Source organism: Podarcis muralis, chromosome 5, assembly GCF_964188315.1.
Source record: "Podarcis muralis chromosome 5, rPodMur119.hap1.1, whole genome shotgun sequence".
NCBI classification, from domain to species: Eukaryota; Metazoa; Chordata; class Lepidosauria; order Squamata; family Lacertidae; genus Podarcis; species Podarcis muralis.
Window position 1 is genome coordinate 97793544 of NC_135659.1, and position 27980 is coordinate 97821523.

The following is a 27980-nucleotide window of genomic DNA, read 5'->3' on the forward strand; positions in this document are numbered from 1 at the left end:
GGGGCGGGGTCTGCAAGCGGGGACAGCGCATGCGTGGCGGGCTCCCCAAGATACCCGCGAAGCCCCGCCCCCTTTCGCACAAACGCCTCAGAAAAAGGCGCCAAAAATCTCTTATTTTAAAAAAAATTCCGACCGGTTTCCTGAACAGTCTGACTTGTTAGCGCACTCCCTCATACCTATACAGTACCTCTTTTACATTCTTTCCCCGGCTCCTCATATTCGCCTCACTTAAAACCCGCCTCAAGTCCGGAATCGGCAGCCCCCTCAGCGCCGACACGTGTAGGGGAAAGAAACACGCGACGGGAGACTCACACGAGACGCGCTCGCCCTCGAGGGGAGGCGGGTGTTTCCCTTCCGGAGGACTCAACCATGATAGGAATATAGGGCTTGGGGGAAGGGGCGGGCTTTTTCCCTTCACGGGTTAAGGAAAGGTTGGATGGCCTTTAGGGGTCCCTTCCAAATTAGCGACTCAATAATAATAATTATGAGGAGAAATAAATGCTGACATTAACCTGCGACGTGGGGTCCACGTTTAATCATGAGCTCCCCAAACCCTCCTCCTTCCACTCCTTTCTATTGACCCCACCATAATAATAATAATAATAATAATAATAATAATAATAATAATAATAATAATAATAATAATTTCCTTCTCCTCAGGGGCCTTAACAAGCCTCCCAATCTCCCGCAGCTCCTCCTCCTCCTCACGCCACTCCTGTGGTAATTGAAGGCAGCCGTCTCCATTTCCTCTCTTAAAGCAGCCTCACTCCGAATCAAGGCTGCCCCCCTCCGTGTGGACGCGCCTTGCTGCCCTTTGCTTCGGACCCGGGCCTCTCTCTCTCTCTCTCTCTCAGTTCGTGTTCGAATTCGTTGGGAAGGTTGGTTGGAAACCGCCTGGAGGTTTTTAAGCAGAAGTTGGATAGGCGACGGTCGGGGATTCTTCCTCTGCGATTCCCGCCTCGCAGCGGCGGGTTGGGATGGATGACCTTCGGGGGTCCCTCGTCGCTTCTGCGGTTCTAGGGGGCGATCATACAAGGTCCTCTGGCGCCTTGTGTGTCCATTCATGGGGAGCGAGGTCTCTCTGGAAGCATTTTAGAACCAGTGCTTTTATTAAAAAAAAAAATTGGGGGTATAATCTCATTTTGACTCCAGAAAATCACCATTTTATCGTTGGAATCAGGGAAAATAAATGCAGTAAATGGATACAAAGATTCATAAAATGTTTAGGGCCGGATTTAGGTTTGATGCGGCCCTCAGCTACTGAAGGTCATGGGGCCCTTTATATGTCCAGCTGTCCTTTGTCAACAAATTGTCGCTGTTTTTGGTGTTGAATATATGCTATATGGTAATTGATGGACCTAGTAGGTATCTAAAGCCATTTGCACATAACTTATTTTTTTTTGTCTTTTATTTTGGAAAAATCCAGGTTTTATCCCCCTTTAATTTTTTGGGGGGACCCCCAATAGAGTGGGACCCTAGGTTGTTTAGCTTATACGTAAATCTGTCACTGGTATGGGTACCCCCATAAAAAAAGCACCGAACTATTGGCTTCTAACCTAATATTGCCATTTCTATGCAGGAACACAATTGCCATCTTTGCAGTTCTTCACTTAATGGTGATTTGTGGTGGCCAGTATGAATTGTGCTCTGTACCTTTAAAACACATGGCTTCCTCCACAATGAACCTGGGGATCTGTAGATGCAAGACGCTGACCCTTAAGTTTTAGTAAATTGTTCTTTTTTTCATTCGTTCTCGCTCTCTTCTGTGTTTTGCCCTAATCTTTTTTGTTCTACTATAGCACAAGAACTTCTGGTACGTACTCTAGTACTTCTCAAAAAAGCATATGGTGTTTTTGTTTTTCTGTTTCATTTCTTCTGCTCTTCTGGGTTTTTAGTTTTTTCATTGTGATTCCTAAAAACAAAACACTGAGCCCGAAACTACATCTACTGTTTTTGTTTGTGTGTGTGTAGGGAGCCAGCCAGAGTGGCTGGGGCAACCCAGCCAGATGGATGGGGCATAAATAATAATATTATCTTATTTTGCAGGAATGTCCCAAGCTTCAGCTACAATCTTCGGACTTACTTTTGAGTAGGTGCATATAGGCTCATTCAGTGCTGCAACTTCCAGGTGAAAATGCTTAGAAATATTGTAGCCTTGGCAAATGGCACACAGTTTATTGATTTACATTCTATAAAGCTCACATTTTATTGTTTTCAAATAAGCATAAAAATTGTTTACCGTCATACTCTTAAGTAGACCCACTGAATTTAATGGACCTGAGTAACTTTTCTGTTGATTTAAATGGGTCTATTGTGAGTATGCCTTTGTTGGAGACCAACCTTGATGTTTCAGAAAATTCACATATGTGTTTTTCTGATGTACTGTAGTCATTTTGTTTTGGGTGGTTATTTGTTGCAATTGTTAGAGGAGTCAGGCAGCCTCGAACTCATAACTTCCTGGCTGCAGTGTTAGAATATAATCAAGGCTTGGGGGTGTTAAACTGGGTGCCAGACCCATTCTAACCCCTGGACCCAACAAGTGTTAAAATACAAGCCAGGCTGTAGTCCTGTGTTCAGGTGATGAGCCATTAAGCGAACAAAGGAGGGGACCTCTGTGCCAGATGACAAATGGGTGGGGGATCTTCTCCAGCTCTTAGTTAGGACAAAGCTGGAGTTTGATGTGGCCCAGAACTCCAGCTGCAGGTTGGAAAGACAGAGATGCAGAGCACAACGTTTGATTTCTGCTGAATCCAAGGCTGTGGCTATGAGGTTTAAAAAAGACCCTTTTGTAATGTTGATGCTCTGAAGCTCAAGGTGTAAATATATGTAAAGGAACCATATATCAATAGCGACACCATAGTCTCTGCTGTGCCTCATTCTTAAAAGGAAGCATGAACCCCTGGAATCTCTCATCGCTCTGAGATTGAGGTGGCGTGCAACAGTCTTGCATGGAGATGGATATGAAATATGTACAAATGATATTATGTACAGAAGTAGCTAATCAACCTTATTTGTTTTTGTTGTAAAGCTACCTAGCTTTTGTACACAGCCATTTGTTTAAAACAATTTTCAAGCCTGCACAGCTTGGAAATCTTAAGCAAAAATAGCGTCCCTCCCTTCCAAATCATTTACTGCAAATCAAGGTTGTTGGGGGTTTTTGTTTTGTTTTTGCTTAATAGCTTTGAAAATGATACAAAAATGACACATTCAGCATTTAATATATGTTGTTCTGTTTCCCCCCCTTCAGCTCATCAAGTTAAAGAACACAGTCTTGGCAAAATGTTCTACACGCAGCTGCTTATGAATAATCGTGGGCCTTTGGCCAAGATATGGTTGGCTGCTCACTGGGATAAGAAACTCAAAAAATCTCATATATTTGAATGCAATTTAGAGAAGACTATTGAAAATATTCTCTGCCCAAAGGTTTGATCCTCACTGAGATGTCTCATAAAAATCTGCTGTAGAGATGTCCCTAAAGTTTTTACCCATCGTTATGGGGTATATGTCACTGCACCCTTTGTTGATTACTAAAATATAAAAAGAACAATAAAAAGGGTAGGAAGACAGTTACTTCTTGGGACACCTCAGAAGGTGAAATTTTCTCGTTACCTGGGAGTTACCTGGTTTGCAGCATTCTAAAGGACTACATTTCGAATCCCCGCAACGGGGTGAGCTCCCGTTGCTCGGTCCCTGCTCCTGCCAACCTAGCAGTTTGAAAGCACATCAAAGTGCAAGTAGATAAATAGGTACCACTCCGGTGGGAAGGTAAACGGCGTTTCCGTGCGCTGCTCTGGTTCGCCAGAAGCGGCTTAGTGATGCTGGCCACATGACCCGGAAGCTGTATGCCGGCTCCCTCAGCCAGTAAAGCGAGATGAGCGCCACAACCCCAGAGTCGGCCACGACTGGACCTAATGGTCAGGGGTCCCTTTACCTTTTAAAGGAGTACCATCAGCCAGATGCACATTTATTATATTAAGATGTTTGCTCCTCTTTGTAGCAGTCCAAATAGAAGCTATTGCCTTTCACCTGTGGTGAGGTGTGCAAATATTCTTGGACCACATCTTCCTTCATCCCTGAACATTGGCAGTTCTTATAGGAGTTGTAGTTCCAAACAACTAGAGGGCATAATGTTGGCATCCTATTGGCTGCCTCTATCATTCCTGTCAACTTGTTACATCTGTTTACTTGTTACATGTGTTTACTGTTTTACTGTTGTTGTTGGGCTTGTTGAGAAAACGGACAACAAAGGGCAGACATAATAGCAGTTCATAAAATTAAGCATGGTGAGGGAAAAATAAAGATAATTAATCCTCCTCTCCCATGATTCTTGAACTCGGAATCCAATGCTACTGATTGGCAGTGGATTCAGGATAGACAAAAGAAGAGACAAAAGAATCCATATTGCAAAGCATAATTCAAATATCAAAATCATAGCCGCAGAATGTAATCATGGCCACTAGCTTAAAAAGGTAAAGGGACCCCTGACCCTTAAGTCAAATCGCGGACAACTCTGGGGTTGCAGCGCTCATCTCGCTTTATTGGCCGAGGGAGCCGGCGTACAGCTTCCAGGTCATGTGGCCAGCATGACTAAACCGCTTTTGGTGAACCAGAGCAGCGCACGGAAACGCCGTTTACCTTCCCACCAGAGCAGTACCTATTTATCTACTTGCACTTTGATGTGCTTTCAAACTGCTAGGTTGGCAGGAGCAGGGACCGAGCAACGGGAGCTCACCCCATCGCGGGAATTAGAACCGCCAACCTTCTGATTGGTAAGTCCTAGGCTCTGTGGTTTAACCCACAGCACCATCCACTTCCTTGGCCACTAGCTTAGATGGCTTTAAAAGTGGGGTAGGGGGAGAGGGTAGTGAAATTCATGGTGGATAGGTCTGTCAGTGACTGAACCAAGGTGGTTCAGAAGCAATATGTTATTGAATACCAGTTTTTGGGGGTCGGGTGGGAGAACTATTCCTCTTCATGTCCTGTTTTATGGGCTTCCCTGAAGCATCTGGGGGACCCCTGTAAGAAGCAAGATGCCGAACTAAATTAACTTTGGTCAGATTCAGCAGATCTCTTATGTTCTTATTTATCGTGTTCTTTCCCACAAACATCAGTATTAAATAATGTAAACCTTTCTTCCAAGTTTAAACTTGCCCTGCGAACCTCAGGACACCTCTTGTTAGGAGTAGTGCGGATCTACCACAGGAAAACAAAGTACCTCTTGTCCGACTGCAATGAAGCTCTACTTAAAATGCAGTCAGCCTTTCGTCCAGGTATGCTTTCACCCGGGGGTTTTTATGCAATACTACATACCGGGGGAGCAGTTAGATTTCTTTGCGTCCTCTAGCAAATTATATCTTTTTGTGGACTCCAAAAGGTATTAGTAACTTGGCTATTCATAGCTGTTCTTTCAGAACAAGGAATGGTCTGCAGCACCCATTATCCATGGGTGCTGCAGTTCAAGTAAGACTAGAGGATTAGAAAGGATTTTTATATTGATGATGCAGGTTACAGTCCCATACTCAGTTACTTGACTGTAAGCCCCATTGAACTGAAAGGGACTTACCTCTGAGTGGACAGGTATAAGATTGTTCTCTAAGTGGCCACTTATCCACTGAAAACCACTGGAGAGCCTGCTGAAGATTATTGACATGAATGACAGTTAAGTTTCATCCCAGTCTGGTGATTCGTTGTTCGATTGGGGCTTTCAGTGTTCACCTGCATTTTCATATTCAGTAGAATGGATTGTTCCTCTTATGCTTTTGCTTAATTAATGCTTATCAATCCTTTGCAATCTTGAATAGGAAATGACACACAAATGTGGATGACACTGCCCCAGCTTTGTTTTTAACATATTTTATGCCCTTGGACAATTACTTGTACCTTTATATCCTGCAGGATACATATATAATAAATACAATTTCAGCATACCACAATTAATCCTGTGCTGTATCTCTCTTTAGGACTTGTTGATCTCCCAGAAGGGAACTCAGAATTGAATTATGATGCCATCACGTTGCCTGAAGTATTTGATGATTTTGACGCACAACTCCCTGAGGTGAAGTACGTGCTTTTCAGTTTGCTTATTTTTTGAAGTTTCCTTGGGATGCATCTATGGTTGGCAGATTTTCACATGGATGACTCATCCTCATGTGAGAAAGATGTGGGTCCATGATGGTTTCCAAATATCTGTCACTTTGTGCATTTTGCATGATTTATCTGGACAGAAGAATTTAATTTTTTTTTTAAGTAAGCATGATTATTACTGGCAGAGCCATACACTGGGGCAGTCCAATATCACTATGTTCATAATATGTGTATTATAGAAACCCCCAATGAATGACAATAGTAATAAAATCAGTGCTGCATTTACTGAGTGTTTTTCTCCTGGTGTGCTTTGACAGAAAGTCAGTGTTATGTTTATGATTGCAAACTGTAGTTCATAACAGCTGGAGGGCACTAGGTTGGCAAAGTCTGTGGTAAGGATACAAACAGGGGCATCTTACCCATAGAGGCTAGTGGCACCGGGGCGGCAAGTTCTGGAGGGCGACCAGGGAAGAGGCGGAGGCTGGACATGGGGCCTCCTGGCATCAGCTCGCCACCCTCGTCTGCCTCCACCATGCTGCGCCGAAGCAGTGTCACTTCCGGAGCCTCCGTCTGCCATGGCCACCATGGCATGAAGCTGCCAGCTGAGCCGGGAGGCACCACGTCCAGCCTCCGCCTCTTCCCTGCCGGAGGAGCTGCCCTCCATCCGCTGCCCGCCTCCTCCAGCCCCGCCGGCAGCGCCGTCCTCCCTCCCTAAAAAAAGGTCGTCAACTCTGGGAAACGGGCTTTGCACCATGGCGCCGGATATGCTTAAGACGGCCCTGCACACGAATAATACAATATATAAAATCTTAGTTCATTGGATGTTAGGAGTTGTAAGCAAAATATGCCCCTGTTATTTAACACATACAAGCACACTTTTTCAGTTGAATTCCTTCTTTCCAGATAAAGTCACATTTTTCTCCTTAGTGCCATTGATGTTGCTGAACATTTTACACTGAACCAGAGCAGAGCTGAGGACATCACATTGCTGGAAGAGGATTATAGACGGGATCTACTTCTCCATGGTGGTAGTTTTGGTGAGGCGGCTGTTCTTTCTTCAAAAGTCAGAATATGAATGCTCACTTGGTTGGGGCGTAGTACTGATAACGCCAAGGTTGCAGGTTCGATCCCCGTATGGGACAGCTGTATATCCCTGCATTGCAGGAGGTTGGACTAGATGATCCTCAGGGTCCCCTCTGTACAATTCTATGATTCTGTATTAGGTTCTAATTGGCCCATTTGCAATATAAAGGCCTCATCTAGAATCACCGTTGCTGATGACTGAAAATTATGAACTGAGTACCACACCAAAGAATGGATCTGTTTTTTAATCAGGCAGCCTGCATGCCTTTTGCACTAAAGAATTATATCAGCTTGAGCAGGAGGCAAATTTCTGCTTGGCTGATTTTAATCTTTTGATATTGATGAAAATCCCACTCAGATTTTATACACCTTCAGAGAGAAGATGCCACTGTCACTAATGGCAGCATCTCATCCAGAGCAAATAGTGATTTTCATTGGAACCGCAGCACAGGGGAGAATCTTCCTCTGCCTTATTCCCCCAGACCAGGGGTCTGCAACCCGCGGCTCCGGAGCCGCATGTGGCTCTTTTACACCTTTGCCGCGGCTCCAGGGTGGATACTAGCGAGGGGAGGAGGCGCATTGTGCGCCCCGACACTCCCCACTGTGGCGGGCGCTGTGCTGGCTGTGACGTCGCATTGGGGCGGTGCGTGGGTTCACGCACCGTCCCAACGTCACCTTCCCGCCCGCCCGCTACATTGTAAGGGGCATGTACGCTGGTCACTGCATTGAAAGGGGGCATGTACGCTGGTCACTGTTTTGAAGGGGAGTGAAGAACACACACACACACAAAAGGTAACTTGTTAATTTAGCATTTATTTCTATGAGGAGGAGTAATTCTGAGGGGTCAAACAAAGAAATAATAAAAAAGTGACAAAAAAGTTATTTTTATAATGACGAGTTTTGCGGCTCCCAGTTTTTTTTTCTTCAGAAACGGGTCCAAGTGGCTCTTTTTGTCTTAAAGGTTGCAGATCCCTGCCCCAGACCCATGCCTGGTACAAGGGCATAGCCAGGATTTTTGTTAGCAGGGGCAGGACTTTGTTGGGGGGGGCAGAACCGATGTGATTGGTCCGTTAGATAAGTATTTCTATTGTTTTACTTAATCGAGGGGGGGGCCAGCTGCCCCCCTGCCTCCCTCTTGGCTAAGCCCATGGCTTGGTATTTTAAAAATGAAAATAGAAAACCAGATATGTGATTGTGCATTTCACATCTTGTTAAATGGTGGTGGTTGTTTTTTATAATGTTTTATAATTTTATAATTTTATTTCTGTTTGCGGTTGGTTAAGTATTTAGTTAGGGTGGGGAACAGTTTAATTTTAGCACTATTGTTTTTTGCTGTGCTTCTATTTTTATTATTCTGTTAAGTTATTATATAGTTTGTATTTTGCCTTTTAAGGGGAAGGGTCAGGGCTGCCTGGGAGTGGGCCTCAGCCAATAGAATGGCTGGGGCAGGTTCCACAGGAGGGAATGTATTGGGACACCCGATCTCAGTGATCACGGGCCGGAGGAGGAGTTACGCTAAGACCAGACCATGTCATTACCGAGGAGGCAGGTTTAGTCGTTGGTTGAGGACTATCCCTGCCTCCAGGTCTGGTCCTGACCGGAAGGATACTGGAATCAGCAAGGGAAACCCACATGACCTGAAAGTGTTGCTGTGCAATGCCAGGTCAATGATGAATAAAACCACTGCCATCCACGACCTGATTGTGGATGGAGGATTTGGCCTGGCATGTGTGACGGAGACCTGGTTGGATGAGGCAGATGGGCCTGCCCTTGCCGCTGCTTGCCCACCAGGTTTCTCTTACGCACAGCAGCCCAGGTCATGTGGGCGGGGAGGGGGGGTTGCAGTGATTTTTAGGAAGTCATTAGTCTGCACCAGGCGTCCTATTGGGAAGACCCAATTTTCTGAGTGCATGTTCTGGAAGTTGGGCAATAGGGGCAGTACAGGATTCCTATTGGTGTACCGACCTCCCCGCTGCACCAAGGATTCCCTGTCCGAGCTGCTTCAGGTCGTGGCGGATATGCTCCTGGAGACACCTAGTTTGGTTGTCCTGGGGGATTTTAACATCCATGCCGACACGACCTTACAAGGGGCCGCTCGGGACTTCGTGGAAAGCATGGCCTCCATGGGGCTGTCCCTGAATAAGTTTGGCCCAACTCATAGCCGCGGACATGCCTTAGACTTGGTGTTTACCTCTACAGATGTTGGTGATCTGACATTATCTAAAAGCGAAACAAAAGAAGTGCCATGGTCAGATCACTTCCTGGTGCAACTGGACTTCTCCGCGACCCTTCCCCTCTGCAGGGAGGTGGGACCGATTCGGATGGTCCGCCCCCGCCACTTAATGGATCCAATTGGTTTCCAGAGAGTGGTAGGGGATGTTTTATCCCAAGTTGATGGCCTTTCAGCTGATTCCCTGGTGGCCCGCTGGAATGCGGAGTTAACCAGGGCTATTGACTGTCTGGCTCCGAAGCGCCCTCTCCGATTGCATGGAGCCCGGACAGCCCCGTGGTTTTCCCCGGAGCTGAGGGTGATGAAACAATCGTTGAGACGGCTAGAGCGCCGGTGGCGGAAAACTCATTCTGAATCAGACCGGACACGGGCTAGAGCTCAACGTCGAGCCTACCAAGTGGCAATGGCAACGGCGAAGAGGGCCTTCTTCACCGCCTCCATTGCATCTGCAGAAAACAGCAGCAGGAGACTTTTTCAGGTAGTTCGCAATCTATCGGAACCACCTGCACCACCGGGGCCTGGTAGGGACCCCAAGATCTCCTGCAATGCTTTTGCAAAGTTTTTTGCAGATAAAGTCGCTCAGATTCAGAAGGAGGTAGACTCCACCGTGGGAGCAGGGCCAGGGTGGGAGAGTGCTAGAGTTCTGTCTGGTCCTGTTACATGGGATCAATTCCAATCTGTTACCTCCGAGGATGTGGACAGGCTGCTTGGACAAGTGAAACCGACCACCTGTCTCCTGGATCCTTGCCCATCCTGGCTGATAAAAGCGAGCCGGGAAGGGCTGGGCGATGGGCTCTGCGGGGTGGTGAATGCTTCCCTCTATGAGGGAGCCTTCCCAGACCCGCTGAAAGAGGCGGTCATTAAACCGCTTCTTAAAAAAACATCTTTAGACCCAGCCAATTTGGCCAACTATCGCCCAGTCTCAAATTTACCATTCTTGGGCAAGGTGATTGAGCGGGTGGTTGCCAGACAACTCCAAGCACGCCTGGAGGATGCGGACCATTTGGATCCCTTCCAATCGGGATTCAGGCCTCACCATGGGACTGAAACTGCCTTGGTCGCGCTGGTTGATGATCTCCGGCGGGCTAGGGACAAAGGTGAGAGCTGTTTCCTAGTTCTGCTGGATCTCTCAGCGGCCTTTGACACCATCGACCATAACATCCTTCTGGACCGTCTAGAGGGGCTGGGAGCTGGGGGCACTGTTATACGGTGGTTCCGCTCCTTTCTCCTGGGCCGTGTCCAGAAAGTGGTGGTGGGGGATGAGTGTTCAGACCCCTGGGCTCTCACTTGTGGGGTGCCTCAGGGTTCCGTCCTCTCCCCCATGCTTTTTAATATCTATATGAAGCCGCTGGGAGAGATCATCAGGGGGTTTGGGCTGGGTGTTCATCAGTATGCAGATGACACCCAGCTCTACCTCTCCTTTAAATCAGAACCAGTGAAGGCGGTGAAGGTCCTGTGTGAGTGCCTGGAGGCGGTTGGAGGATGGATGGCGGCTAACAGATTGAGGCTGAATCCTGACAAGACAGAAGTACTGTTTTTGGGGGACAGGGGGCGGGCAGGTGTGGGGGATTCCCTGGTCCTGAATGGGGTAACTGTGCCCCTGAAGGACCAGGTGCGCAGCCTGGGAGTCATTTTGGACTCACAGCTGTCCATGGAGGCACAGGTTAATTCTGTGTCCAGGGCAGCTGTCTACCAGCTCCACCTGGTACGCAGGCTAAGACCCTACCTGCCCGCAGACTGTCTTGCCAGAGTGGTGCATGCTCTAGTTATCTCCCGCTTGGACTACTGCAACGCGCTCTACGTGGGGCTACCTTTGAAGGTGACCCGGAAACTGCAATTAATCCAGAATGCGGCCGCTAGACTGGTGACTGGGAGTGGCCGCCGGGACCACATAACACCAGTTCTGAGAGATCTGCATTGGCTCCCAGTACGTTTCCGAGCACAATTCAAAGTGTTGGTGCTGACCTTTAAAGCCCTAAACGGCCTCGGTCCAGTATATCTGAAGGAGCGTCTCCACCCCCATCGTTCAGCCCGGACACTGAGATCCAGCGCCGAGGGCCTTCTGGCGGTTCCCTCATTGCGAGAAGTAAGGTTACAGGGAACCAGGCAGAGGGCCTTCTCGGTAGTGGCTCCTGCCCTGTGGAACGCCCTCCCAGCAGATGTCAAAGCAATAAACAACTATTTTACTTTTAGAAGTCATCTGAAGGCAGCCCTCTTTAGGGAAGTTTTTAATGTTTGATGCTGTACTGTTTTTAATATTCAGTTGGAAGCCGCCCAGAGTGGCTGGGGAAACCCAGCCAGATGGGCGGGGTATAAATAATAAATTATTATTATTATTATTATTATTAGGCCCTCAATGTGTTTAATATATGGTGATGATTCAGTCTTAACTTTCAGACGTGACACGTAGGTTTAATTCTTTTTCCTTTTTGCATTGGATTGATTTCTTTTTGAAACTGTTTTATTTTTTAAAAGACGTTTTAAAGAAAATTATAGTGAAATTAAAGGTCAATATTAAACTTAAAATGTTGATTTTTATCCATCCTGCTGTATGCCATATGTCTTGTGTGTATCTGTATCCATATTTATATACACTTGAAACCACACACTCGCTTGCAGGGTAGAGGGAGAGGGAGAAGTTACTACTAGCCCTTCATATGTCCTTTTCCAGGTGAAGAAATTGAAATGCCAAGGCAGCAAAGCTTTCTCAATGACAGCATTTTGGCTAGTTCTGGTGGCCTCTTGACTGATCACAGTTTTTTGAGCTTCACTGAAGACAAAACTGCATTTGCTGAAGATGCCAATTCATTCAAGTATGATGGGTTTGGAGATGAAGGAACTGCAGGCGATATGATTGGTACGTATGAACAAAATCCAATAGGCACAAGTAAGTGGGAGCTTTTCCTGAATTTCCCACCCTGAAAGGAAATTAACGTGACTTAAGCATGAGCCGCTGTCCAGTCCTGCACTTCAGAAATTATGATCTGACATTTCTACACTACCTCCTAAATATGGGGCAGTTAGCAATATAAAGGCAACCCCCACCCCCCGTAAAATTATACATTATAAGCAATTTTGAATACATGTATGTACTTAGTAAAATACAGAATGGACTTATGATTGTGTGGGTTTAGGGTGTGGTGAACACATATTTGTGTGAGGGGGTGATACCTGCTGCCTTGAATTAGGTAATAGTGAGGCTGGGGTGGGGTGGGGGTGGCTAATGCCTTGTTTGCCTGCCTTCCCTGCTTTGTTGAAATCTTTTTCCAGGGCGGCTAGTGGTAGATTAGCCTGCAGGAGGAGGAACCATCCTAGCTGGAAATAGGAGTTGGTGCCTGGTGTTAGCCTGCCTACCTGCCTTGCTTTCCTGGAATCTTTCTCCCAGATAAGCCCTAACACAGCTGTCTGGTAAATCCCCACACCCACCCCAACGTATAAAGTAATCATATCTTGTAAACCAATTGTTAAGTCCATTTTTCCTTAAGATGCTGTTCTTGGAGCTGAGCCGAATGACCACGTTCTTACAGACCTTGACATGGAGGAAGAATTTTCTTTACTCCAAGAGCTTCCGACTGATGATACAGCAGGTGAGTTATTTCCAGAGATGGCTCTGTGAGTCCCACAGCAAAAACAACAACGTGGTTGTTGGATGAATAAGTTTTTTGTGGCATCTTCTTCTTTGGTAATCACTTGTAGGTGAGTAAGATTGTCTCCCGTGAACATGGTCTTAACAGTGAGTCCATAAGTGAGTCCGTTAATATGGCATAAGCTCTCATTGACTAGAGTCTTCTTCACCAGGTGCATGAAGTGTTGTCATGAGTACATGGATATAGAGGGAGTAAAAACTGTAAAGAGTGAGATGGAATAGAAATGAAATGCAAATAAAATAAAGTCTGACTATTTTGTGGAGTACTTAAGAAGCAAAGAGACCATTCACAGTGGCAGTAATAGATGATAACACACCCTGTCACTGCTAAGTTAATAAACAGCAGTGGTGGGAGAGGAAATCATGAACTTGATTCAGGCCTAAATGGATAGAATTGCAGTTCTTGATAAGATCCAATTCAGCAGCCTCTTTTGTAGGAGATGTAAACTTATTTATTGATGCTTATAGACTGCTTTTCAAAGTATCTTGCAGTAAAAACAATATCCAAAACCACTGCAACATTAAAATACCAGATAATAAAATATTAACAATTAATTATGAAAATTCATCTGAAAATCACAAGGATTACTTAGAGCAGAAGAGTGTTTCAGGCAAAAGTAGAGCGTTTTGGCCAAACAAGTAGAGCAGCAGACCAATAATAGAAAGCAAGAACAACAGAAAACTACGTATGACAGAAAGTCTGGGTAAATACAGTGGTACCTCAGGTTAAGAATGTAATTCGTTCCGGAGGTCCGTTCTTAACCTGAAACTGTTCTTAACCTGAAGCACCACTTTAGCTAATGGGGCCTCCCGCTGCCACTGCTGCACGATTTCTGTTCTCATCCTGAAGCAAAGTTCTTAACCCGAGGTACTATTTCTGGGTTAGCGGAGTCTGTAACCTGAAGGGTCTGTAACCCGAGGTACCACTGTAAAGCCATCTTTTACATCCTGATGAAAAACCTGTTTTCTGTAGGCAGTATGAATTTGTTCTACAACCTAAATGCTGCTACTGAAAAGGACCTGTTTGCAGTCATACAGGTTTGAGAAATTCAATTCCATGCATTTAGGCTTGAATCAGCGTAATGGTTTCCTGTTAATATCTGTTGCTCTTTTGTGAATGGTCACTTGGTTTATGTTATAATATCTGCCTTTAAGCAGCCACAAGCTTCTTTATTGTTTCAGAAATTAAACTTGTGCAAGTGAAGTCAGAAAGTCCCTCTGGTCCCCTCTTGCCCTGTTTGAGCCAATTGTAAAGGCTAATGCAGGAGCATAACATAAATATTGAATGCACATTTTAATTAGCACAGTTTCTGCCCTTAAAAAACAACAACAACACTAGTGTAGGTTTTAAATTTGCTTTATAGGGTAAGACTACACTTACCTGGGAGTAATTTCCCATTGAATTGTTGATTACATGCAATAAAATACAAGAATGTCATACAGTATGCAAAACATTAAGTGGCAAGACATTCCTCAGGCACATGTACAAAAATAACTAATTTAAAAAATGGAATCCTTCCATATAATGTACCATTCAGCCTTTCATTATTTACCATTGTGGAATAATTCTATACTGGTTATGGTTTGGTGTTTTGCAGGCCATCCTAGACCTGAGCAGGAAGCAAGAAGCTGCCCAATTAATGAAACCACCTTGTTGCTCAGTGAGGAAGAAGAATTTGTACTTGAACCACTTGACAATTCAGGTTAGATTGGTCGCATTTTGCTCTTCCCTGAAAACATAAAACTTGGGAGTCCTCAACACCACCTCAAATGCCAGCTCTGTCAGCTCAGGCAAGGAGACTGCTGGGCAACTAGGCAGGCAGTAAACTAGCAGAATCCCTAATCTGTTCCGATTACCCAGGAACCCCCACACTAGATCCCCACACAACTGGACAGAGAGCCTGAGAAAAGAAAGATAGGATTTCTACAGACCACAACAACTGCCCCTCCCTGACTCCTAAGTCTGCCCTGATCTGCACCGTATGCCCAGATAGGGACAGCTGGGTAAGAGCAACTCCAGCCTGCGCTCTCACACACACACACCAAAGTCTTAGTGAAGCAAACCAGATCTGCCTCCTCATCCACAATCAGATCATGGATGAGGGAGATGTTATTCAGAGCCGTCCTGGTATTAAACAGCAGCAGCCGCAGACTAAGGGTTGAGCGATAGGAGAAACACAATTCCCCAGGTTTGGGGGGGGGGGGGCTGGCACACAAAACAGATACTAAGTACGTTTCCGAGCACAATTCAAAGTGTTGGTGTTGACCTTTAAAGCCCTAAAGGGCCTCTGCCCAGTATACCGGAAGGAGCGTCTCCACCCCCGTCGTTCTGCCCGGACACTGAGATCCAGCGCCGAGGGCCTTCTGGCGGTTCCCTCATTGCGAGAAGTGAGGTTACAGGGAACCAGGCAGAGGGCCTTCTCGGTAGTGGCACCTGCCCTGTGGAACACCCTCCCTTCAGGTGTGAAGGAAATAAGCAGCTATCCTGTCTTTAAAAGACATCTGAAGGCAGCCCTGTTCAGGGAAGTTTTTAATATTTAACACTGTCTTGTTTTTAACACTTGATTGGGAGCTGCCCAGAGTGGCTGGGGAAACTCAGCCAGATGGGTGGGGTATAAATTATTATTATTATTACTAACTGCCTTTACTGTGTGACCCTTACCTGGCCTGCATCACACCCCACACCATCCCTTCTCTTCCCCACAACCACTGAGTTTCCTGTTCTCCCGAGCTCCTCTCCTCCTAGACCAGGGGTCGGCAAGGTTTACCTTGCCTGGGCCGGTTCACTCCAGCAGAGATCCCTCCGTGGGCCGGATTGTGCGTGCCCCCGCGATTTCCAGCTTCTGTGTCTGCGCAGATGCGATTTTCAGCGCCATGAAAGCAAGTCCCTGCACCGTGCTGCGCCGGTTTAGTGCAGCACGCAGGGACTCACCAAGTGAGCAGCTCATGGACCAGTTAAATGACCCCCGTGGGCTGCTTGTGGCCCACGGGCCTTAGGTTGCCGACCCCTGTCCTAGACCACTGTTTCCCAAAATTGGGTCTCCAGCTGCCTTTCCCATTATCCCTTGCTAGCTACAAAATGATGAGAGTTGTAGTCGAAAAACAGCTGGAGATCCAAGTTTGGGCAACACCATCTTCTCTCCCTTCCACTCAACAATTAAAATAAACACAAAAACAATTGGGACAAGGCCAGTCCCACAGCAGATGATGTTAAGGAGGATAGTCTTGCACTTGCTCTGAAGTTACCCCCAAGTAGGGTTGCCATACATCCAGAATTTCCCAGACATATCCAGAATACTGCTATGTGTAGCAGTGTCAGGGCAGAAATCAGTAAATGTCCAGGAAAAACCGGATGTATGGCAGTCCAGGTCGGCAGTACCGTTCTTCCATTTAAAAAAACTCCAAAATGGCTTTTTTAATGATTTTGCCAAACAACTTTTCTATCTGGATTTTCTCCATTTGGAATACGGCCGCGCTACCCCAAAGGCAAAAAACTGATCCTTTGCTACCATATTCCTTCGGTCGACTTGCAATATTTCACTAGTGAATGTGCCTTTTATCTAGTTCTCACAAGGAAACAAAGAAGGAAAAAGAAAAGAAAGTTACTTGTTGATTATGTGAATCAGCTAAGCAGAAAAGCTATGCAAAACCAGCTTATGAACTATGAAGACACATTAACTGCATTAGATATTGCACCCCCTACAAGAAGGCTGATGATTTTACAGGACTTGGGGAGTGCGGATAAACTTCTGGGCAGACCTACCCAGACTACAATTAATGAAGATTTGCAAAAGGTAACAGTTTGTTATTTTGGGCGCTTCCAGACAACCTATTTGTTGAGTAGTCTTTGTGATTTCTTTGCAGGGAGATAAGATGATGTTGGCTATTTAGTGCGCATTCATTCTGATGTTTTTTGTGGGGAGTTTCCTATGCTTTCCAGGATATTTTCCAATCACTTTCCTTCTTGCAAAAAGTCTGATCTTTGGGGGAAGTGCGTTTGCTGCACAAGACCTCCCAGCAACAATCAAGTGTCATTTTGCAACCAGAATTTGCCAATTTGTAATTGAATCCCACCTGAAAATCACAATAGTCTGGAATAACACCTTATATGCACCTTCATTGTTACCATATTTATGTATATATCTTGAAATATTGTGTGTTCAGAACTGCTCCATCCAATATATTTTCACAGGCTTTAATGTCTGGGGTATCGCAAAGATTACAGAGCAAGTATGAGATTATCAGAATTATCCATATGTTCTGCAGATCCAATAGTCAGTTATTAAAGGTGCTTCTGTTGCTAAGCATTTAAAAACAACAATAAATACCTACTACAACAATACAAATAAAAATAGCTAAACAAAATGGCAGGACTACAGGTCCTGCCCCAGTAAAAGAGGAAATATCGCTCTTCAAATTAAGAGCCAGAAGCTTAGGGGAAAGTAAAAGAAATAGTTCCTAAAACTGGCTAAAGGTAGCACTTGACATCCATCCCTCTTAGATGTTTGTTAGGTTTCTTTAGTGTGTTCCCAAGTAATCTGATTTGTTCCTTAATCACCTGGTCTTGGAAAGGAAGGTCTCTTGGAAGGTCTTCTAGGTGCACTACAATTAATGGAGATTTCTCAGGGGAAGAGGTGGCTTAGGGCTCAAGTTTGCCTACATCCCAAGGGAATATATTTAATAGTGAGTTAGGTAAAGGTAAAGGTACCCCTGCCCGTACGGGCCAGTCTTGACAGACTCTAGGGTTGTGCGCTCATCTCACTCTAGAGGCCGGGAACCAGCGCTGTCCGCAGACACTTCCGGGTCACGTGGCCAGCGTGACGAGGCTGCTCCGGCGAACCGGCACCAGAGCAGCACACGGAAACGCCATTTACCTTCCCGCTATAAAGCAGTACCTATTTATCTACTTGCACTTAAGGGTGCTTTCGAACTGCTAGGTTGGCAGGCGCTGGGACCGAACGACGGGAGCTCACCCCGCCGCAGGGATTAGAACCGCCGACCATGCAATCGGTCCTAGGCGCTGAGATTTTACCCACAGCGCCACCCGCGTCCCTTAATAGTGAGTTAGGCATTTCTAAATATCTGCAGAAGCTTTCTTGATCAATGAAAAGGTTAAGCAAGTCAAGAGCTGTCATATTAGTTGTAACTTACTAAGTTTTTGATTCATTAATATGAAAGTCATATTCCAGAATTGGAGAGAAAAAATATATATGAATACTGTTTTTACAGCTCTTTGCTAAAAGTCTCAGGTATGGAAGAAAAAGGTTGCAAGAGCTTGCAGTTGAAAGAAGCAAAGAACAAGATGTCCAAGGCAAGATTTTAGAATTATGTCTGTTTTCAACTAGTTGTTATAACTCCTCCATCTGTAGCTTTTGGGGGAATGCACCACATTCAGCAAGTGTGCCCTAAAGAAGAGCTTGCATAAATTCAGAAGGTGCAGATCTGTGTTAGCACATATTCCAGTAATGGAAAAGTCATTTATCAGCTGAGCCATGAAATAGCTGTATGACTGGGTTCTGTCGCTCAATGGTGGTGTGGTTAGACTGGTGCAATGGTCAAGAAGTTAAGTGTGATTATCTTATTGCTATTTTATTGTCAATTCAGAATTGCCAACAGCAGAGATTCCAAAAGCTATGCAAGACACAACTTACCAGTTTGTGTCACAAAGTAGTAGAGAAGAAATGGGGAATAAAGAAATTATTGAACCTATGGTAAGTACTTTCAGTGCAAAGTCATATTACTGTGCTCTTAAGTTTTCCATGGCTCCATGAAAAGCCTGAAACTACTTCCCTTTCAACTAGGGGGTGGGGGAGAGGAGAGAGATTGGGGTCTGTGCTCTACATATCACTCCTTCCCTTTCCCGGAGTAGTCTGGAAAAGACTTTAGCCCTCTTAAAGTCTATCAGCATAATGCAGCTCCACCACACACTGGGAATCTGGAAGCTCAGCCTTGCTCAATGCACTACTGACAGACAGACATACTTAAACCTTTTGGTTTTGTAAGGGTCTTGCCTTGATTCCTTACTGTTTAACAAGCTGAGTTTGGGTAGGTTCCTCTGGGGTTTTTCCTAAAGTCTGAGATATTAATGATACACCATAACTGGGTACTTTAGCTAAAATAGCAGTTCATACTATAAAAGAAGTAGTCTTCTTTGGCGATCCCTCGTAGCCAAGTAAGAGTGTCTTCCATAAACATGGTTTTAACAATGAGTCCGTAAGTGACCGTGGAGGCCAATTCTAGATCCACACGTCCTTCCACAGTGGGGACATTAGTTTCTAGGTGGGAATTGATCACGGTGTGGATTTGCCAAGTGTGCCTTCCTCTTAGCACGTTTCTCCCTTGTGTCCTGAGTTTGAGTGTCTTCAAAGCCCATGACACTTTTGGTAAAAGCTGTTTTCCAACTGGAGCGCTCGCAGGCCAGTGTTTCCCAGTTGCCGGTGTTTATACTACATTTTTATAGATTTGCCTTGAGACGGTCTTTAAACCTCTTTTGATGACCACCAGCATTACGCTTTCCATTTTTAAGTTCGGAATAGAGTAGTTTCTTTGGAAGATGATCATCAGGCATCCACACAACAAGACCAGTCCAAAGAAGTTGATGTTGAAGAATCATCGTAGTGTCATCCTGCAGACTATAATTCCATTGGGAGCTTATTTTCCTCTTTTCAGTTTTCTTCTCTTCCAGTCTCACTCCTATTAATGTTTCTTTTTTTGAGTTGTCCTTTTAGGACAGGAAGCCTCCTCCTCATCCCAATACCTAAGCCATGCTGTCATATCCATATTCTGCTGCAAGTAGAGTTAGTGACAGTCCCCCCTCTGTAAGACTACAGTCATAGGTACACTTGGTTTAAAGGTAAAGGTACCCCTGCCCGTATGGGCCAGTCTTGACAGACTCTAGGGTTGTGCGCCCATCTCACTCAAGAGGCCGGGGGCCAGCGCTGTCCGGAGACACTTCTGGGTCACGTGGCCAGCGTGACATCGCTGCTCTGGCAAGCCAGAGCCGCACACGGAAACGCTGTTTACCTTCCCGCTAGTAAGCGGTCCCTATTTATCTACTTGCACCCGGGGGTGCTTTCAAACTGCTAGGTTGGCAGGCGCTGGGACCGAGCAGCGGGAGCACACCCCGCCGCGGGGATTCGAACCGCCGACCTTTCGATTGGCAAGCCCTAGGCGCTGAGGCTTTTACCCACAGCGCCACCCGCGTCACCAACACTTGCCTTAGAATCATAGAATTGTAGAGTTGGAAGGGACCCTGAGGATCATTGAGTCAACCACAGCAATGCAGGAATATGCAGCTGTCCCATACAGGGATAAAGCCTGCAACCTTGGTGTTTTCAGAACCATGCTCTAACCAGCTGAGCTAGTAAGTGAACTTAGTGGAGCTGACTTCTGAGTAAACGTGTGAGATTGCAGTGTAAAAAAGTCTTGGAGTAGAGCAAAGAAAGACTACACATCCAGTTATAAGAGTTTGGATTTGGATTTGATATCCCTCCTTTCACTCCCTTTAAGGAGTCTCAAAGCGGCTCACATTCTCCTTTCCCTTCCTCCCCCACAACAAACACTCTGTGAGGTGAGTGGGGCTGAGAGACTTCAGAGAAGTGTGACTGGCCCAAGGTCACCCAGCAGCTGCATGTGGAGGAGCGGAGACGCGAACCCGGTTCCCCAGATTACGAGACTACCGCTCTTAACCACTACACCACACTGGCTATATTATGGGGAAAACTATGCTTTCAACAGAATTGGGGCCTTATTCTTAGGTGAAATTCTAATAGATTCAGCTTATTTAGCTTCTACATCTCACATTTAGTCCCAAAAAAAGGAACCATAAAATTCAACACAGAAGCTCTGTCTAGCCTGAAATATTCATCTGCTACTGAGTAATGAACATATGCTCAAAAAGAACATTACTGAGAAGTAAATTTTGTTTGCTAAGAGACTGATCACTCCCCCCTCCCAAACTTGCAATATCAGGAAAGTGTTGGTGGAGTGTCTGCTGCGTCTGATGGCTCTACCCAAGAGACTTCTGTAAGACTAGAGGTTGAGGGTAAGCAGGATGCAGTGGAAAAGGTATGTTTTATTTGTTCCAAGTTTCATCTGTCACCCAATAAATAAGAATGTTTAGGTCTAGTATAACTGGAGCCAATGTTATCCACGGACTTTTAGGGTCACTCTTGAGGATATGATTAAGAGCTGCTTTCAGATTTCACATTTGTTGTGATTTTGGCAACTAGCAGCCATGCAGAGGATTTCCCCCCTACCCTGTGCTGTTTTCCCAGTGAAACAAAACAATAACACACCACCACCACAAACACATTTAAAAAGCAGTAGAATATTAATCAGCCCCAGGCCTGCTGCCTAAAAGAATACCCTCCCCAAGAAGGCCAATCTTGGCTCCTATCCTGAGATCCTTCAGAGTCCAAATTAAAAAACCTGACTCTTCAGAATGGCTAGTGATAAGAGTATCAATCTCTAGCAATTTCAGGGCTACGAGAAAAACCTGTAATCCTGGAGAGCTGTCCCAAGTCAGTTTAGAAAATACTGATCTAGATGGACCAGTGGTCTGAGTTTGTGGAATGTGGATTTCTGTGTGCTTGCTTCTGTTCCTGCTGCTATGTTTTATGAGTTTTCATCTGAAAATGTAGTATGAATTATAATTGTATTTGCACTGTTTGTTGTTGATTGATTTTTGCATGTTTAGTGTCTTTGTTTTTGTTGAAAACTTACTTGGTTTAAGCTGGGGTGGTGGCCAACTTGTGGCCCGACTCCAACTCTCATCAACCCTGCAGTCAATGGTCATGGAAGATGGGAGCTGTAGTCTAACAACATCTTGAGGGCCACAAGTTGGCCACCCTGGTTTAAACCTTTAAGCCTTAAAGAAAAATAGGATTTTTAAAAAATGAATGTGTAAGTAATAACTGAGACCGCTTTGTAACTTTAAGTGTACAGTTGTACCGACACTTTTTGGTAGCAGTACTAAGATACTAGTCTAACCATATGACCATGTTTGCAAAATGAACTTGACTGAGTAATTCCTTGGTAAATTTCTGTGAGACCACAAATGTGCAGCAGAATTCTGGGGAAACCTGTGAATTTTTTCACACTTTTAAGGAGCATAATCATTCATCATTTACCCTTTGAGTGGCTGTTATAAGTCCTTGCGTTGCTTTATAATGTAGGGAAATGAAGACAATGCTCCATATAATGAAGAAGAAAAAGAAAAGGATAAAAGAGCTGTAGATTTGCTTAATACTTTCCGGGTAAGTTGCTTTTTAAACACTGGTGACATTCAAACATAATGCTGAACCATGGTTTAGTTAAAGGTAAAGGTGTTGGAAAACTCGCCCCCTCGGGAGAGGCTGGCCCCTCTCCGCCCGGTTCCCAGGGCTTGTTTACCAGTGATCTACCCTGGCTGGCATCCTCGCAGTCCAGGAAGACCTTGATAGGCGACATCTCCCTGCGTGGAAGATGCACACCCCCTTCTTCCTTGCATACCAGCAGGAGAAAGAAGAAAGTCAGAAAGTCTGTATCATCTACGGTTTATTTCTGTCTGTACATCTGTACAAAAACATGTCCGATCATTTCAGTCTCCTCCAAGCAACTGCAAGAGACTTCCTTCACATGCGCAACAGGAAGGTCTCATATTACACACAGAACAAAACTCTGTGAATCCTGTGAACTGCCAGGAACATTCTTTCCCATGGCTAGCAACATCATGCGATGTCAACACCGGGCTGCTAGTTTGCAGCTGCGTAGTACTCATATCGTAACAAAAGGGACCCCTGACCATTAGGTCCAGTCGTGGCCGACTCTGGGGTTGCAGCGCTCCTCATGCTTTATTGGCCGGGTACAGCTTCCAGGTCTTGTGGCCAGCATGACTAAGCCGCTTCTGGTGAACCAGAGCAGTGCACAGAAAGGCCGTTTACCTTCCCGCCGTAGTGCTACCTATTTATCTACTTGCACTTTGACGTGCTTTCGAACTGCTAGATTGGCAGGAGCAGGGACCGAGCAACGGGAGCTCACCCCATCGCGGGGATTCAAACCGCGACCTTCTGATTGGCAAGTCCTAGGCTCTGTGGTTTCACCCACAGCGCCACCCTGTGTCCCTGTGGTTTAGTTAGTGCTACATGAATGGGCCTAAGTTCATATGCTGTCTCTTCCTCTCCTCTTCCCACACAGCTGCTAGGAGTGCTTGAGAAGCTTTTGCTTTCCTTCTGCCTAACCATGACCTGCTATTTTGTCCAAATTTAAAATTGTAGATTAGCACAGTGTTTAGTTTCAACAAGGCCGCTTCTTAACCCATGGTTCAAAGGTGGCACTTTGCTTTTATAAAACACATTGTAAGTGTTAAACTAGCTTGGAAGAAACAAGCTGTGGTTAAGTGAAAGCAAAAACTTCTTGAATCCTTCTGAACGTGCAGTAGAAGAGGAGGGAACAGGTAGTGTCTGAGCCTAGGAAAAGGCTAGGCTCATTCATGCTAAACCATGGTTCACAATTACATATTAACATGGCCACAATATCTGCCAACAATAAAAAGAACGCGTGCCAAGTCTCTGTGAGTTGTTGTGCCCTGATTATAATAAAATAGCTGCACATAAAAATAAATGAAACCAAATGCAAGTATGTTTTTACTATAAGGAAAAATTATCAAAATGTCCCCAAGTCTAAACTCTGTAACTCTTAGAGCAGGCTTCCTCAAACATGGCCCTCCAGATGTTTTGAGACTACAATTCCCATCATCCCTAACCACTGGTCCTGCCAGCTAGGGATCATGGGAGTTGCAGGCCAAAAATATCTGGAGGGCTGAGTTTGAGGAAGCCTGTCTTAGAGGTATAGCCTGTATATCAGTGGCAATTTCTGGCCTCTTTCTTTTGGCTGTGCTGTCTTCTCGATGCACACAGCCCTTACTCTTTCGTGAGAGGTGTCTGCAATCTTGAAATAAAAGCCAAGAGAAGCACACTGTCCAAAATCCCCGTCAGCAACGCCACTGCCACAGGCTAACAAAGCAAAGTTATTGGTGGGGGCAAAGGATGCTTTCTTCCCTTAATGTGGCTCAGCCTCTGTCTCCTGTGAGAGCTGTTTGCAAAGAACTGCAGGCTGCGTGAACCCATCATGAGTCATTCACACATGACTTGGGTGCAAAGCCTATAGCCCTCTTCAAGCAACTGATGTTAAGAGGCTTGCTGCCTCTGATTCTAGAGCAGGGGTCTGCAACCCGCGGCTCCGGAGCCACATGTGGCTCTTTTACACCTTTACCGCGGCTCCGGGGCAGATACTAGCGAGGGGAGGAGGCGCATTGTGCGCCCCGACACTCCCCACTGTGGCGGGCGCTGTACTGGCTGTGACGTCGCATGGGGGAGGTGTGTGCGTTAGTCACGCACCGTCCCAACGTCACCTTCCCACCCGCTACATTGTAAGGGGCATGTACGCTGGTCACTGCATTGAAAGGGGGCATGTACGCTGGTCACTGTTTTGAAGGGGGGTGAAGAACACACACACACACACACACACAAAGGTAACTTGTTAATTTAACGTTTATTTCTATGAGGAGGAATAATTCTGAGGGGTCAAACAAAGAAATAATTTAAAAAAGTGACAAAAAAGTTATTTTTATAATGACGAGTTTTGTGGCTCCCAGTTTTTTTTTCTTCGGAAACGGGTCCAAGTGGCTCTTTTTGTCTTAAAGGTTGCAGACCCCTGTTCTAGAGGGACCAATACCCGTCATGACTAGAAGCCATGTGTACCCTTGCCCTCCATTAATTTGTCAACTTAATTGCCCTTTCAACGATATCTTCTTGACCATACCTTGCGATAGTGAATTCAAGTAGCCATGCGTTTCCTTTAGAACAGGGGTGTCAAACTCAAATTCATCGGGGGCCGCATCAGCAGTTTGGTCACCCTCAAAGTGCCGGCGTAAATTGTATTCCTTCATCACTGCCACTGCCTCATAGCAAATAAAACATACCGGCTTGTCTCCATTAATCACAAACATGTATTCACTTTCCCATCTCTCCTGAAATTGCCTTCCCTCTGCATCAACTTTTCTTTTCTTGGACATTTTTGGGTTATTTGATTGTAGCTTATGGTCCCTATACCACTGTAAAGTGACACGGAAGTGGTTTCCTGAATGCATATAAAGTGGAGGTTTCCTGTGTAGAACGGCCGGCGCCGCTAGAGGGCAGACGTTCTCTGGCTTGTAGGCTGCCGCGCATGCGCTGAAGAGGCGGCTTTCTTGTGTCAAAAAAAAAAGCGAGAATAAAAGGTGAAGGCTGGCGGCCGGTGGCGGCTACACGGGCCACATGACAAGGTCTGGCGGGCCGGATTCGGCCCGCGGACCTTGTGTTTGACACCCGTGTTTTAGAACTTCCTTTTGCTTGTCCTAAACCCTCAGTTTCATTGGATGGAAATGCTGGGCTAGATAGACCTTTGCTCTGTCTTTGCAGGGCTCTTTTGATAGTCCTATGCTATGGGTAGGCAAACTAAGGACCGGGGGCTGGATCTGGCCCAATCGCCTTCTCAATCCAGCCCGCAGAAAGTCCGGGAATCAGCGTGTTTTTACATGAGTAGAATGTGCCCTTTTATTCAAAATGCATCTCTGGGTTATTTGTGGAGCCTGCTGGTGTTTTTACATTAGTAGAATGTGTGCTTTTATTTAAGAATGCATCTCTGGGTTATTTGTGGGTCATAGGAATTAGTTCATTTCCTCCCCTTCAAAATATAGTCCAGCCCCCACAAAGTCTGAGGGACTGGCCCCCTGCTGAAAAGGTCTGCTGACCCCTGTCTATGCTATGACAAGCAGCAGGCTTGAATGCTTCATGCTGCAGGGCGAGGAAATCTGTGACCCTCCAGATGTTGTTCGACTCCAGTTTATTTCATCCCTAATTGTTGGCCACTGTGGCTGAAGCTGACAGGACGTCCAAAGACTTCTGGAGAGCTGCAGGTTTCTCATCGATGACATACAACATAGTGTGTATGTGGGAGTAGCATGGGCATAGCCAAGGTGGGGCAGGGAGAGGCAGCTGCCCCCACCCCAAATCAATAAAAATGTAAAATCAAAAATACATTGCTAACTGAGGTTCTACCACACACACACACACACACACACACACACACACACACACACAAAAGTCCTGGCTATGCCCATGGAGAGTAGTGAATGGTTATGTCTTTATATATGAAGTAAGAAATATAGGGATAAATAGGAAGTAGAAGAGCAATCTGTAAGACCCTTTCACCAAAGCCCGATTCCTTCCATCAACAAACGTTGTGATGAATATAATACTGAATAGTGCAGCATCTATCACACAGCTGCTCGCCAATCATTTTCATGTGTAAAACTGAACTTCACTTCCTTGGTTTATTCCTTTGTTTTGTTCCCTACGCAGGACATGTACCAGACAGGAACAAAGTCTTTCAGTTTTCTGACCCTCTGTAAAAACAAGACAAAGAAAGAAGTTGCAGAGAAATTCTTTAGCTTGCTTGTTCTAAAGAAAGAACGAGCTATTGAGGTGGCCCAGGCTGCTCCCTATGCTGACATTGTGGTGACGGTGGGTCCAAACTTCCATACTCTCTGAAGAGTAGCGTGGTCTCCTTTTAACCATTAGTTGCTATGGTTGAAAACTGTACTCTGCATTCTATGAAAGTTGTAAAGAGACACCTTACAGCATACCTAGATCTTTGGATTAGGCAGTGTCCTCCACTGCATAGATGTGCACATGCACTTAAGAACAAGAGCTAATAGACTATGTGCAGAAATATTATATTGTTAAAAAGAAAAAAAAGAAACACAATGCCTTTGTTTAATTAGCACATCCAGAGTTCAAGCTGTATGTTAGGAGGAACACTGCTGCTGTTGTTGGTTTTAAAAAATGTTAAAGTATAATTTACATAGGTTACCTGTTTCTCTGTTTTCCATATGAAGTAAAAACAGGGTTAGCTATGTTTGATTCTGTATGCAAAACTGGCTGATGGTTTGCTATCAAAATGTGGATATTGGCACGTAGCAATAATGGGAATTCTGTACAGCCGTGGTCTTCTTGATCGACATTTGTATTATTTAACATTTTTAGTTACTGCACACTGTATGAAGCATTGTATTAATTTCATTAAGGCAAAGGTGATGCTTGTTCTGTATGTTGCCCTATTTCAGGAACTGGGTACATTTCTGCTGTGCATCCAAGTCCCCACAGACACCACACACTGGGTACTTGAGTTTGCACTTCGCAGACACTTGACGTATAGTGGCTATGGTGGCCTTGGATTGGTGACACAGGAGTGTTCCAAAAGGAGTGCTACCTGCCTCCTCATCCTACTCCTTGCTTTGCAGTATTGAAGCCTGAGGACAGTACCATCCAGGGACATCCTTAGGCTGCAGAAAGGACCCCCCCCCCCAAAAAAAAGTGATGAGACAGATCTATTGCTCACTATGGTTTAGACCAAAAATATAGATGCTGAAACTCTTATAAAATAGTTGTATATATGTATGTGTTCTCCTATATAACCTGTGTCGTTAAATACAGTGTTTTGATTTGTTTTTTCTTTTTTTCTATCATTAAGTAAATGCATTTTTGAACCTGAAACATCTTTAAAATTGTATAATTTAATGCACTGTGTACGGGGGTGAGAAGCTTAGCAAAAATGTCGTCTAACTTAGAACAGTGCCAAGAGCCAAACTAGACTTGATGGCCACACGGTAATTTGCTTAAACCTTAAGCTAGTTACTCAAACCTTAAACCATGCACAAACCAGGGGAACAAGGGGTCTGATTCCTGGAGCAAAAGCAGCACGGAGATGCTAAATCCTTCCTTGTCCACAGCTGATCTGCTTCATAGTCTGTGTCCACCAACAATTGAAGTGAAATGGTCCTCAAAAAAGCTTGAGGGGATGGATATAGGGAAATAAGCTGTGGATATATGGGGAGGGTTTTACACATCATATTTG

At 45.3% G+C, this 27980-nt stretch overlaps 1 protein-coding gene across 1 annotated transcript; it reads left to right on the forward strand.

Annotated features, from left to right (window-relative positions):
• On the forward strand, window positions 1-27605 carry RAD21L1 (RAD21 cohesin complex component like 1). Its single transcript, XM_028735536.2, has 15 exons — window positions 1-878; window positions 2047-2128; window positions 3248-3423; window positions 5141-5270; window positions 5961-6060; window positions 7012-7121; window positions 12069-12254; window positions 12883-12984; window positions 14642-14746; window positions 16608-16837; window positions 18273-18354; window positions 18648-18754; window positions 21015-21110; window positions 22220-22300; window positions 26426-27605. Exons 3-15 carry the CDS (start codon window positions 3280-3282, stop codon window positions 26612-26614), a joined length of 1662 nt encoding a protein of 553 aa, XP_028591369.2. The 5' UTR covers window positions 1-878; window positions 2047-2128; window positions 3248-3279; the 3' UTR covers window positions 26615-27605.
• Window positions 27606-27980: the final 375 nt, after the last annotated feature.

Coding starts and splice junctions, on each gene's coding strand:
- RAD21L1 (XM_028735536.2), top strand. CDS start 3,280: ATGTTCTACACGCAGCTGCTTATGAATAATCGTGGGCCTTTGGCCAAG. Junction 18,755..21,014: donor AAGAAATTATTGAACCTATG/GTAAGTACTTTC, acceptor TTGCAATATCAG/GAAAGTGTTGGTGGAGTGTC. Junction 21,111..22,219: donor AGCAGGATGCAGTGGAAAAG/GTATGTTTTATT, acceptor TTTATAATGTAG/GGAAATGAAGACAATGCTCC.